The sequence below is a fragment of the Mytilus galloprovincialis genome, chromosome 5 (assembly GCF_965363235.1).
Source record: "Mytilus galloprovincialis chromosome 5, xbMytGall1.hap1.1, whole genome shotgun sequence".
Classification (NCBI taxonomy): domain Eukaryota; kingdom Metazoa; phylum Mollusca; class Bivalvia; order Mytilida; family Mytilidae; genus Mytilus; species Mytilus galloprovincialis.
Genome location: NC_134842.1, coordinates 37,353,879 through 37,368,787, shown reverse-complemented (window position 1 = coordinate 37,368,787; position 14,909 = coordinate 37,353,879). Strand labels below are relative to the sequence as shown.

The following is a 14,909-nucleotide window of genomic DNA, read 5'->3' as shown; positions in this document are numbered from 1 at the left end:
TTGGTGTACTAGAACATGTGTCCCACGCAGAAATTTTGTTATAGTTAAGCATTGAGGTATATAATTGCATCATGTGGACTAAAAAAATAAATGAATGTAAATTCTAGGCTAGTGTACTACACAAGTAAGTAGTTGCATACACAGGTTGGGCACTTCCTTCACACATGGGTCCAATCAGATGTCAAAATTGTGGTTTCCTCACTTGACGGCATCTAATCAAAGTGGGGAAAATATTCATTTTTTTGTAAACAAAAATATCTTCAGATTTTAATGGTAAGGATAAGTTCGGACAAGTCTCTAATTCACTAAATATCCTTTATCTCTTGAATTTTGCCTAAAATTCTTGTCAGCTTTTAGCAGGATTCTGCAGGTGAGCATTATATTGGTATCAGAGCATCACATGTTTTGCCTTATTTGCAATGCATTTATAAATTCTAAAATCTCCATACTGGACAGACACCCACATTTAAAGGTTTTCTATATATTTACATAAGCACACACACACACATCTTAGTTCCTTGAAACCATACATTTTATTTGTTTATAAGCTTGAATGAATTTTCAAGAAAATGGAATCATAAATCCATGAAATTCTAAAGATTTATTGTAAAATAACTGGTTTCTGCCACCTTAAGTCCTGTTTGTCTTACGTGTCCAATAGTCCTTTAAGCACTGTTTATTTGATGTTTTATGACAAAAAATCCTCAATTTAACCAGTTTTCCTTCACATTTTTTTTTGGATGACATACTTTTCAAAGAATTTTTACATTTTTAATTTGATAACATACTAGACTAACTTTTCAAGAAAGTTGTACTTACTCATGGCAATATGGCATCAGACAGGAGCATTTATGTTGTCTCTGCAAATCTAATTGATTTACTTATTGAAACAGGATCCTAGCTTGCCTAAAACAGAGGTCCCATGTGTCGTTTCTGTACACTCATATGCTATTATTATTATAGTCCTGTCCTGTGCTTTTTGTTTTTAAGGAAAATTTTAACTACCTCCAAATACTATCAATCCAGACAAATTACAATTATTTTTTTAACCATTTTATTTTTTATCTATAAACATTATTTAGTGACCCCTTACAATTAAGAAGTCTATAAAGTGTCCCTTTACGGTTAAATCTTACATAGAGCACTGTTGAAATGTTTTTAAGTATTTCAATTGATTACCCCTTGACAATAATTTAACGTAATGTGACCTGTATAAGTCAAAGATTAAGTAACCTAACAATAAGTATATGTATTCATAAGTCTCAAATATCAATGTTAAATTAGTTTTAAAATAAAAAAAAATATTCTCAATATCATTAACATTTGTATTTTTTTTTCAACAAAAACAAATGATTTGATATTATTTCCACAAATAAACAATGTATTAAATGTATTAAATTGCAATATATTTTTATTGATTATTTTTGTACAGGATTAAAATTCCTTTGTCAAGAATATTTTTTGTCTGAGTTTCAAAGGGTTTTAAAGCAGGAGAAATGATTCTAATAGATTTAAATTTTTGTATTTAAGGTTAGAATTCACAATGACAACTATTGTTTGCTTATAATACCATTATTATAATTACCAATCATTTCATAAAAAAGAAATTTAAACTTTTAAACATATAGAATTCCACTTATCTTATTTCGCTTAGTTATTGTGTATTGGGGTTATGTTACAAAGAGAACATTCTTTTCATGTGGTATAGTGTATTGGGGTTATTTTACAAAGAGGATATCCTTTCATTTTGTATTGTGTATTGGGGTTATATTACAGAGCGGACATTCCTTTCATGTGATATTGTGTATTCCGTCAGTTGTTTACAAAAGATCATTATAGCATATAAAATCATCTAAATAAACAAAAAGAGAGAAATGTCATTTATTGATTTGTGTTAAATGGAATACAATGCTTCTCTTGATGCATGAAATTCTTTCATACAAAACTTCTTTTTTTTTTTACATATATATATATTGATATAAGCCTTAGTATATCAAAAATTTTATATTGGAATTTGAAATTGTTTTTGAAGAATGTTTCTCTTGGTGCATGAAATTCTGTTTTGTTTTTTCTTTCTTTTTCATTTTATATGGATATAAGACTTTAGTATATCAGAATTCTAATGATTCCTATAAAATAGTTTTTGAAGCCTTAAAAGTATGAATATTTTAACAAACAACAAAAGTACATGCATATCAAATGATCGTCTTTCATCTTTCCCTTTGGGGTTTTCCCCACCTATCAAGTGGCCTTGCTGTCTGAGTAGCCTAAGTGGGTTGTTTGACATTTAAGTGTTTAATAATTTCAGTGGCTTATCATATTTGGGATATACATTTTTTAACTAAATTTGATTAAAGCTGCTTGATTGGGATAGGAAATGGGAGGATGAATTTACAATTGTCATATTTAATAAAGGAGATTGCTATAACAAAGTTGAACTAGTTCTGATTGATAGGGATATACATGCATAGATATAAGAAGATGTGCCAATAAAACATCTTTCCATCCAAGTCACAATTTGTAAAAGTAAACTGTTAAAGGTCAAAGACTGGCCTTCAACATGCAGCCTTGGCTCGTACCAAACAGCAAGCTATAAAAGCCCCCAAAATGACGAGTGTAAATTAATTCTCGACTATTTAACGCTATAATATATATATGCCAACACTACTGAACAACAGGTTCCTGAATTAGAATATGAATTCGACATATCCCAAAACAAGATTTCTTCAATAAGTATATATGAACATTTTGCATAGTATAATAATAATTATTCTTTTTAAACACAAATTTCACCCATAAGGAATTCAAATGCATCCTCAAGTGCCCCTGTACTCAGTCTCATAGACTGTTTGATAAAAGAACCTAATGAATGGTCAATTGAAACCAGGATTATCATGACTTCATAATTGCAATCAAGATTAATTCCGTTTAATATATATGTAGCTGTCCATATCTATATGTAGCTGATATATTTCAAGCAGGACACGAATATGGGGGGGGGGGGTCGAATATGTTGTTTATTGAAGTGGTTCCACTTTTATGTTATCCAAAAAGAGAATCAAAGAGTTCATATTAAAGTTACTGTTGTTTAAACATATTAAAGATAAGAATGCAACAGTTGAAGACTAGTAGAACCTCAAACCCAGACACATGAAAGTACAAAATAAGTCAACTTCGGAATATGTGTCCATTCGACTTCTATGATCACATTGCCATGTCAAGTGAACCGTGGAAACTGTATTGGCTTATATTTAAAAACAAAATAGATCAAAATGAACATATGTACTTAATTTCAAGTTGAAAACTTCTCGATATGCCTGACCAAATACTTCAGCTGCAAAGAGCCGGACGTACAAACTGAAAAACTGAATGCCCTAAAACATTGCAGACGTGGCATAACATCAGCAGTTAGGACTTAATTTGGCAATAGATACCCTTCCAAAAATAAAGTGAAATCAAAGACGGGCGAAAGTCACAAGACATTCAAACTCATAAATCGAAAAAAAACCTGACAACGCCATTGTGCTTGAAAAGAAAAAGACAAAAACAAACAAACAAACAAACAAACAAACAATAGAATACAAAACACAACATAGGAAAAATTAAAAATAAACAACACGAACCCCAATAAAAACTGGAGGTGAACTCAGGTGCGCCGGAACAGTATTTAAGCAGATCCTGATCCACATATAGCATCCGTCGTGTTGTTCATGTTAGTACACACCCAGTAATAAGTCTTTTTCGGTAGGTCACATTCCTGAAAAGGAATTGGGATTGTAGTTTCAACATAAGGAACATATATATCCGCTATCATTTGTGAAACCGATTTTCCATAACTGTCAACCAACTCGTGATGGCGTCCGTAAAATTTACTAAGGGATGATTTAAACTTCCCAGAAATCTTGGTATGGTAGCAACCATCTATCAAGGAAATCATGATAGGAGATACAAGTCCAGGAATATCGTATCAATAAGGAGATATACCCTCTGTATATATATATATGTAGGCGCTGCTAGAAAATTGCTACATAGAAATGGAAAGTTCAAAATTGGGAAGCTGAAATCATTTTTTTGTTGTAAAGCATGGTTTTCAACCGACCATCATTGTCAATACCTAGATGTAAGTCAAGATATGAGACAGACTTAACTGTATGTGTTGTGTCCTTCAACTCTTGGTCGATTGGAGAGAAGCGTGCAACATTGTTAACCAATTTTAAGTTATTTAGCGAGAGAACATCATTGATATAGGATATAGAGGAAAGTAAAGTTAAATGAAGCTGCTAACTTCTTTTCTTCTTTTTTTAGTTCCTGCATGAAGTCGGCATCATAAGAATAAAGGAACAAGTCGGCAAAAGAGGGGGCGCAGTTAGTTCCCATAGAAATGCTGATCGTTTGTTTAAAAAAACGTCCTCCAAACGTAACAAATATGTTGTCAATCAAGAAAATATGAAACAAAGCAATACCAACTCTTTCAATTTATCTTAATTCATCCTAACATTTTCAGTGTGTATAGTACCTGTTGTGATGAATGACGATAAAAACTAATAATTAGCAAAGGGTTACATCTACAGGAAGACAAACACACAAAACTTGAGTCAATTACAATTTTATAATGAATTAATAAGAAAGTGAGATGGTCAGTAATGTTTGAAGAGATGACTTTCAAAAAATCATTCAACAATATCCTCCTCTATAAAATATAGAAACACACACAAAAAATTGTACCAGGAAATAGTATGTCTCTGGTAAAATGATATGCACTTGGAAGCCTGCATAGAACAGACATGTGGACATGGTGATCTAAGGTAACGCAGTTGATTGTTACGCCTCTAAATAAGTCTCAGAAATATAATAAATTCTGTCATTTGTTATTATTCATGAATTATAATTATGAAATTGGTATGCTGATATGTTGAATATATGTTTGGGATCAAATAGAGACAAAAGAAAGGAGCAAAAACATCTGCAATCCTATGAACTCTAACGTAGTTGAACTATATGTTCATCAACATCGTAAGTATGTCTGTTATGCATGTGTGACTTGTCATATTTAGATTTATAAGTCGTTGTCAAAGACGGGAACATGTTGAAACCAGTTACAAACAAGTCCTTAGCAATGAAAGTATACATTCAACTACATTCAAGGCCGTACGCTCCAAAGAGTGTCATATGCATATTGTAAATAATCATGTCACTACCACAACTCAGCTTCAGGCCTCTTCTGAACATTTGAAGGTCTCAACTATATTATTGGTTATATAACTACACAAAAATCCCATAAAATGTTGTTTCATCTCGGCTTTTAGTAAGTGTTCCACTAATCTCTCGAAGCATTTTCTCGTGTGTTCGTTAACTTTATCATTATTGTTTTGTAGTAAAACACATGAAAATAGTGAAGTTAACCATTTTTGGAGTGTAAAACAAATCTGGATGTTTGAGATAAAGTACATATTGATTTTGATAGTCCTATTGCTTCGGTTAGCTGTTTACCACGCTTAATTAATACCGCACCTCCACACAATCTTTTAAATTAAATTTTCGTACAATCAAATTTATTTGCTGCAACCAAGGAGGTTATATGAGATCTCATATAACCTCCTTGCTGCAACTCATATTAAGCCTTTTTCTCTGGTGAGAAATGTAATATTCATAAGGGTACTAAGTGTGCCCCTTTAATTGCAGACTTCTTCATTTACTATTATAAATCACAGTTTATGGTTAAACTCAAAAGAATATTATAAATCATTACCTCTAAATATACTGCTTAAATTTACCCAAAGAAACTTTCTTAAAATATATTTTGAATATTAACTCTAAGAACTATCCTTTCCTAGATTTAGATACTTTAGTCTAACATCAGAAACTCGACACAAAAATTTACGATAGATGGGATAATTTTTCTTTCCTTATCGTTAATTTTCCTTTTTTTGGACGGTGATAGTCCTTTGACACTGTCAGTATTGATGTTTTGGATTTCAATGAGCCTTATTTATGTATTACTAGTAAATTATCAAGTCAGGGATTTCGTTACCACAAATTACTTATAACCTTTACTATTGAGGTAAACGTATCAATCCTTTAAAGAAACTTTTTTTGACAGGTTAACAATTCAACACGTACTGTAATCAAATCTTTGAGTATTGTTTTATTGGTATGGGTATAGATTTTTTAATCTGTAAATTAAACCATACTAAATATTACACACATGTACTTTCACGGCACTACAATCTGTCGATACCTATATTTTTGCATTCCACATGTTTCCTCTGACCTGAGACTACTATAACACAGTAGTCTCAGCTCTGACTGAATAACGTCTTTATACTAAATCCATTGGATGTTAGATGTGTAACGATTGTTAATATTATATTCTTTAGATACATGGCCGACTATACGGTATGTGTTTTATTTTTATTATCTCTCACCGTTGAAGGCCGTTCGTTTGTCTATAATTGCTTAAATCCACTTCATTATATATATATAACTTTGTAGGATAGTTGTTCCATTGGCAATCATATCACATCCCTCCTATGGTATCATATCCCTTTGAAAGAGGATAAAAACTAGTAATTGATAAAGGATTAAATCTACAGGAAGACAAAAACACAAAACTCTCTTGAAACTGGAGTCGACACGACAACAGTTTTATAATGGAAAAGATAAGTAAGTGAGTCGGTCAATAATGTTTGAGGGTGTGATGTTCAAAAATATATGAAACAACATCCTCCACTTAAAATTAGATAACATTGAAAAAATAGGACCACTCTACAAATACTATTTCACTGATATACTAGTGAGATGATAAGTTGAAGCTTACTGAAGGACACTTATTTCACAATTAATTGGATACATTGAACTTTGGCTAAAGTGAAGCAGTCGCTTGTTACAATGTATATGGGGTCAAATATATATGCAAAACATATAAGCCAAAACAACCGAAGTCGTATGAAATCCAAATGTAGTTGAGGTGTAGATGCATCAAAACAGTCTTATACAATTGAGAAGGAAATTAAAAATATGACATACACAGGCAGAAAACAGCACAAAACCACCAATGGTTTTACAATACAACAAAGTTCTGTTATACACACCTAACTCGTCATATTGAGAATAGTAAGTCATTGGGAATGCGAAAACACGACGAGGCCAGTTATAAACGTGGTTCTTGTCTTGTGATAATTCCGGGCGTTATGAAGTTTAGAGTATACATCTGCTTGCACAATCTCCAGTGCTTATGAGAACATGTTCTAACAAATGGTTTGCCATTACGAGATTACGAGAACATACTCTGACGAATTGATTTCCATTATAAGAACATGCGCCGAAGAATGGATGTCCTTTATGAAAACATGCTCTGGCGAATGGATTTCAAGTATGAGAACATGCTCTGGCGAATGGATTTTAAGTATGAGAATATACTCTGACAAATGGTTCGCATTTAAGAGAACATACTCTGACAAATGGATCTTCGTTATGGAACATGCTCTGACGAATGAATCTCCATTATAAAAACATGATATGGCAAATGTGTTTCAAGTATAAGAACATGCTCTGGCGATGGATTTCAATTATTATGAGAACATACTCTGAAAATGGATCTCCATTATGAAAACATGCTCCAACAAATGGATCTCAATCATGAGAATATGCTTTCAAAAATGGATCTCAGGTATGAAAACAGGCTTTATAAATGAATTTCCATTAAAAGAACATGTTCTGACAAATCGATATCAATGTTGATGACTTGCTTTGACAAATGGATATCTGACATAAGAATCTCAAGAGTAAAAACATGCTCTGACAAATGGATCTCCTTTATGTAAACATGCTCTAACAAATGGAATTCAGTTATGAGATCGTGTTTTGACGAATAAATCTCAAGTATGTGAGAAAAAACTCTGATGAATGGACCTACAGTATGAAAACTTGCTCTAACAAATGAATTTCCAATTATAGCGACCATTTGACAAATGGATCTTTAGTACGATAACATGCTCTGATAAATTGATTTCCGTTATAATAACATGATCAAACAAATGAATTTAAATTACGAAAACATGCATGCTCTGACGAAAGAATCTCAAGTTTAAAAACATGCTCTGACAAATGGATCTCCTTTATGGGAATATCCGTTGACAAATGATTTCCATTATGAAAAAAAACTCTGACAACTGGATCTCAAGTATATGAGAACTTGCTCTTACAAATTGATCTCAAGTGTGAGACCATGTGTTAATTTGACAAATAGATTTGCTTATACCGAGAACATGCTTGGACACATGGATCTCCAACCTAATTAAAATATTGATATCTGATTACGTTATACTACATAGAGCTCAGAGATCAATATTTTAATTAGATTGATGGATCTCCAGTATAAGAACTTACTCTGACAAAATTGATCTCAAGTATGAGACCATGTAGTGGATTTCCATAATGAGATTATGCTTGGACCAAAGACACTACAGTATGAGAACATGCTCTGATAATTTGATTTCCATAATAAGAACATGCTCTAATAATTTGATTTCCATAATAAGAACATGCTCTGATAATTTTAATCCATTTTAAGAACATGCTCTAACGATTGAATCTCCGCAAGTATGAAAACATGCTCTGACGAATGGATTTCCATCATGCTTTGATGAATTAACCTAAAGTATGAGAAAAAAACCTCTGACGAATGGACCTCCAATATGAAAACAAGCTCTGACAAATCGCTCTTCATTTTCAGAACATACTTTGACAAATCGTTCTCTATACCAACACAATAAAACATCCCTATCTTGCATGACCTTAAACAATACGAACAGTCCAAGACAAAACAAGAAAATTAGATTGAGCAATGCGAACCCCACAAAAAAAACTTACGTCAGACCTCTATATACGTAAAGACGACGTGGGCATAGGTCATCGGTATTCTTTGTTCGAATACTATTATACCATAAAATGTTTAGCATTTAGTGCTTTGGTATCTAACCGCTATAAATACAGGTCTATTTGCATTTCATATAATCTCTAGACTTTCATCGGTTTGTTTTTGGTGAGTTACTTCTTCTAGTGGCAGTCCAAATTTCTCGCCCTTCATCCCAATCGAAAAATTGTCAATTTGCCATCGTTCTAAATATGCTTAAAATATTTGTCGCTGGACGTATTTATAGCAACCAAAATTCAATCACCTGGGACAGACTGGGGTGTTACCTCTACTAGATGCGGGCCAAATTTCTCGAACTTGTTCTCGTTCTAAACATGTATGAAATATTTGCCACTGGAAGTTAAGCAAACGAAATCAATCAATCTACCAGAACCGCTAAAACATTTTGCATTCTGTTCAAGTGATAAAACCATTTACACATTTTGCACCCACTTCCTGGATCCAACCTCTATAAAAAGACCATAAAGTATCTCAAGTATATTTCTCCAATATTATACGTTTATAACCGAGACCAACAAATATTTCGTATGTATTGATTTATCATTCACGCAGTTATTTTGATAACAGGACAGGAACACCTGGATTATTTTGTTGGCAAATGTATTTTCCATCTTTGTATATAATACATATATATATTTCATCCCATTATCCACCCTATATACCAGGTCAATGGCGTTGCAAATCTGGTTTAAATCTGTTACGGTGCTTGATTTGTTCAAGGGTCAGTCTAAAATTTATTATTGTCTGTGCTGCAGATGCATAGTGTATAATTTTTTTTTCATCACTTCATATGACGTCCTACTCGATTTCTGTTGTTCAAGCAACCAGAAGTCATAACGAATTTACATGTGTTCTTTTAGTGTCCACATCTTTTGTAGTAAATGCGTCCAAAGAAAAATTCTATCATTCTAACCCGAATTTACATGTATTAAACAGACAAAGTTAGTTAGTTTTGTTTTGATGTCACAGATTTAAAGTAAAACCTGGTAGAAATATGATAATTTGTCAAACTGCACATCTAGTAGATCACCATCTAGGATAATAGGAACAAATGTCAATTCAAAAAAGCTAGCTTTTTAAACCCCAAAATCTACTCCCGTGTATTTAAATATAACCACTAGTCCGAACTGTCCACTTTCCGTACCACTCCCAAGAGATTGAGAACAAATAAACCATAATACTATTACTGTTTGAACACACTTAAAGTGTAAACATTTTAAGGTAACTTTTCAAACATTAATTTTATTTTCTTTATTAATTATTGACAAGTTACTGTTAATAGAACTTAAGCTATATTCATCTGAAATTTAAACAATTTCCAAATTTCAACATGTAATAGAAGATTGTTTGACAAACAATTCGTGACTAGTTAATTGGTTTGGGGATTTGTTCATTGGTAAACGAGAAAGGAATCCCCTTTTATGAGTTATGATGGTCTGCCTGGGTGGTGGTCCTTTTTATTCTGTTTTAATTTATTTCTTATGCTGTTTTTTTTTCTCTTAAATTTTTACCATTATTCTCTAATTTTTATATTTTAGCATCCCACTATTCTCTATTCTTTATTTTTAGGCCTATTTTTCTCTAATCTTTGATTTGTTTTTTCATACCAATTTTCTGTAGGGCCTATTGTTCTCGATTCTGTATACCACATCCAGACCCTTAATTGGTGATTATTGGTTTTGGCTCTACTCTAGTTGAAAATCATTGTAGAATATTTGGAGCACGATCTATTCGATTCTAATACCCTTTTTGCATATTTTATTCACTCAACGGCGGATATTTATCATTTGATTTTTTGATCAAATTTCGATGAGAAATGCCAGCACATCATCTTCTCTTCTTACTCTTAAAAGATATATCGATGTCGAATAGATGGTTCATCGGTGTTTCTTCATTGTTTTTATCACATCACTTCTAAATTCAAAATACTTTTTCCCATAAGGAATGCAATTTCGTTTACATCATGTGAAATAGAATTACATTTATAATGCACAAAAACGTGCAAAAGAGAAATAAACATGCATTAAATTATTTTTATGTTAGCTGGGACATAACTTATGCATGTTAGTATAGCTATTTCCAGATGTTAGCTGTCAAGTAGATATGTCTACATGCTGCTTTAGTTGATGTCTTTGCTGTTTACATCATCTTTACTTCACATTTGTTTTAAAGTGCATATAGGTACGATGGAAATACTAGCTTTGTTTTCTGGAGATATCGGTACCATTCGGCAATCCTCGGTAGAATCCACTACTCTCCTTCTGAGGATACGAATATTTTTCGTGTTATATCCCATCTGTATAATTTTAATGCAATTCTTATACTGAAAAATTGGTGACAGTCACAGAACTATTCAGCGGTATACAGTATAAGTCAATACAATGACAGTCAATATATTATATACATAGATATAAGAAGATGTGGTATGAAAGCCAATGAGACCGGCACTCTCCATGCAAATCGTAAAAGAAACAAATATTATAGGTCAAAGTATGTATGCATGTTGCTTCTCAATTTGAGTGTTACCATATTTTAATAATCAAATTCAAGTTAAATCATATACTTGTACACAATGTGACATAAACATATTTATACCATAATTGATAGGATATGGAAACATGTTGTCAATTTATATTACTCCGTTTCCTAATTTCATTTAGAGACAATATTTGGTTATAATCCGAATGAACCATACATTATGATCTAAACATTGGTTGTATGGACCACAGCATGATTGCTACAAGAGAAACAAATCATACAGCACAACAACAAAAAAAATTAAGACAGTGGCGAAAATACCAACGATTATGAATTGAGATGAAAAATATCAAACAAATTAAATTTGAAGTAATGAAATCATGTATGTGGTTTCTTACATATACATGTTTCTTCCATACATATACACTAACATATAACATGTTTAAAACGACAACAATTTGCTTCCATCGTTCATTATTTACTATGCATCACCACTTACGACTCAAATTTTACCCAAATTTGCTTGCATATTCATATATTTTAAGGGTACACATTTGGTTCCGATCGAATTAAACCATATTCACAATAAAAATTTAATTCATATTTGCAAGTTTTTTCAATAATATGATGATCTTTATTGCAAAATTACACTTATAAGAGTCAAAACAATACAAACATACAAAACAATAAAATACAACAGATTACAATATAAAACCCATCTAAATCAACCAGAAAAATATTGAAACTTAAGGAGACAGCTGATTATAAAGAACCCTTTACAATCGACCACATCTAACTTTGTTCGGGTAACACACCAAAACCTTTCAAAGCTCTAAAAGTTGTCAGCAGTTATTTTCTAGATAATATTATCAGCTTAAGCGATTCACGCTCCCTGTAAGCCTCTAGTTCTTTGTTCCAATTATCAAAACGATAATGTATATTGAATCTGCTTTATCATAGCATTGCATCGTCAGACTGTCAGTTAATTGTATCAATTATGAACATGCTAAGTTAATTTCACGGAATAAAACATCTGGTGAAAAGCATAAAGTCATTACTGACAAAAAACTATCACTGATCTGAGAACAAAGGACAGCAATACACATCCCTGGGTTAGGGAATACACATCCTTTGTAGCCAGATGTTAAAGATCTGTAAAGTAGATTATCTCAGCTCCTCGTAACTTTCTCGAGTCTGACGTTTATGATTAGTTCGTCTAATTGTATTTGAAGCATACTAAATCAACGTTTTCTTATATTTTAGGCTATTAGTTATCACCTTTTTACCCCTTTTTGCAAGCTTCGATGAGTTTTCTTCGTCAGTGTATTCGCCTCATGATCAAATTTCAGACCTTTGTGTTATTTTGTACACCGAGATTTTATCAGCTTGATGTTTTTGGTCGATTTTTTTTATAATTTATGTTTCCAAGGACACTTTAATATTTAAGTCCGCTACCAAAATTGTCATAAATCTGTTGTGAAGATTAATTTAGTGTTAGCCTAAGGACATAAGCCAATAAAAAAACTTTCAGCTTGCTATATTTCATAAACATTAAGTTAAGAAGTTGTTATTTTCTAATCCGGAAGTCTTTATTGAAACATCAAACACAACTTCAAGGATGTGCATATGAGGAGCGTTTAAATTAAAGATGGCATGGTGATGTTTAAGGGATTATTTATAATCTGTTTTAAAAAGGACAACTGATTTGTGAAGTTCGATTACATAAGAAGTTAGTCCATGTCGCGTGTGTTTTCAATTTTTGTGCATTTATAGGAATTATATTGTTAAATTGGGATTTTTAAAAGGTGATTTTGGAAATACCGATTATGAAAAAAATATAAAAATTGAAAACCTCCAGGCTTACAAAATTTTGTGATTTATATATGGGAAATATCTGATTTACAACTACATCATAACATGTATTTGGTGATCTATTTCGACAAGAACGTTTGAAGGATGCACTTAAATTATACGCCCCTAAGTGAACTCTTAGATAGAGATCTCGTAGATATCTTGTTTTAGATATGGTTCATTTGGAATGATTACTTATCTTATAACAAATTCCTCAAAATAAAAATATACATAACGTGTGTCGAATGGCTGTCAAATATTAATTTTCCTGACTCGAATGATTGATTTTTATAAGTTTTGAAACTTTTGAATGATTAATTACTGAAAGTTATTTCACCAACAAATGTCAGTAGAGATTCGGATGCAGAGCCTCAGAGCAATTATTAATTCATATTTATATTTTACACGTGACACATGGTAAAACGATAAACATGGAATACACAACTTAATATTCTGTGTATTTAAATTAGGAACAATCGGAGTGAGACCTGCATAATATGTGGTAATCATCTACAGACGTGACTTGAACATTTGATCGATACAACGCAGACGGAATAATACGGCAAGTGATAAAGGAAAGATTTTCTCTTTCGTCACACATTTTCAGAATAGAATGGCACTGTTAATTTTACCCATATTTAAATGCCTTTTAATCATGTGACTTAGGATTTTAATAATACCGGGTATTGAATCGAAGGTAAGACATAATTTTATTGATATTTATTCGGCATGCCAGCCAGTGATCCGTTTACTACCTTAATACTCTCAAGTCTTATTAGTCATGGCAAGTTACTACCTATAGAACATACATGTTTTATTTTCGTTACAAAAATGTAATTCATTGACGAGAAGATATTATGTGGGGCTGGAGTGACCCTAAATTCTCAAGGAAGGACCTGTAGTACTATGGAATAAATATGGATTATTAATAGTGCCGTTCTAATATATTTTCGCAATGGAGAGTCCAACGGAGACTCCTGGTACGTTATTAGTCCTGCAGCTGAAGTCTTTCGTGGGCTTCAAAACTCAGGACGAGTACTTGCTTGCCATGAAGGAGGATTTAGCAGACTGGTTTACATGTCTATATAAATTAGAAATAGGTGTGGAGAATTTTTTCGACGTACTCGACACTGGAGTCCGATTATGTGAACATGCAAATAAAGTGCGAAATTTTGCTCAAGAGCGACGAAAATTGGGATTACTCGAACAAATGCAATCTAATTTTGTGAGAGGAATACAAATTCCAGAATATGAGGTCCAATATCGGTCGGAAGTCCGACCCCAAACATTCCATGCCAGGGATAACATATCAAATTTTATAAAATGGACCAAAGATGCTGGAATACCCGAAGTGCTTTCATTTGAAACTGATGATCTTGTTTTGAGAAAAAATGAGAAAAATGTTGTGTTGTGTTTATTAGAAATTGCTCGGATTGGAGCTAAACTTGGAATGTTGGCTCCGACTATTGTTCAAATGGAGGAAGAAATAGATGCAGAGATTGCCGGAGACCCACCACCTCAAATCATCACATGTGATGTTAAAAGTCTCGATGAAATGGTAAGAGCCTCAATTGTTACTTTTTAGCTCCCCCGTAGCCTCAATTGATACTTTTTAAGCTTTTGTGAATTTTCAGGTCAGTCGAAC

The 14,909-nt window shown here is 32.4% G+C and overlaps 1 protein-coding gene across 1 annotated transcript in view; it reads left to right on the top strand.

Moving 5' to 3' along the window:
- Window positions 1-13,628: 13,628 nt before the first annotated feature.
- Window positions 13,629-14,909, top strand: part of LOC143075741 (uncharacterized) — a 41,314-nt gene continuing 40,033 nt past the window's right edge. Inside the window, exon 1 of the mRNA XM_076251299.1 lies at window positions 13,629-14,822. Coding sequence (XP_076107414.1) covers window positions 14,220-14,822 — 603 coding nt within the window. The 5' untranslated portion in view covers window positions 13,629-14,219. The remainder of the gene's footprint in view (window positions 14,823-14,909) is intronic.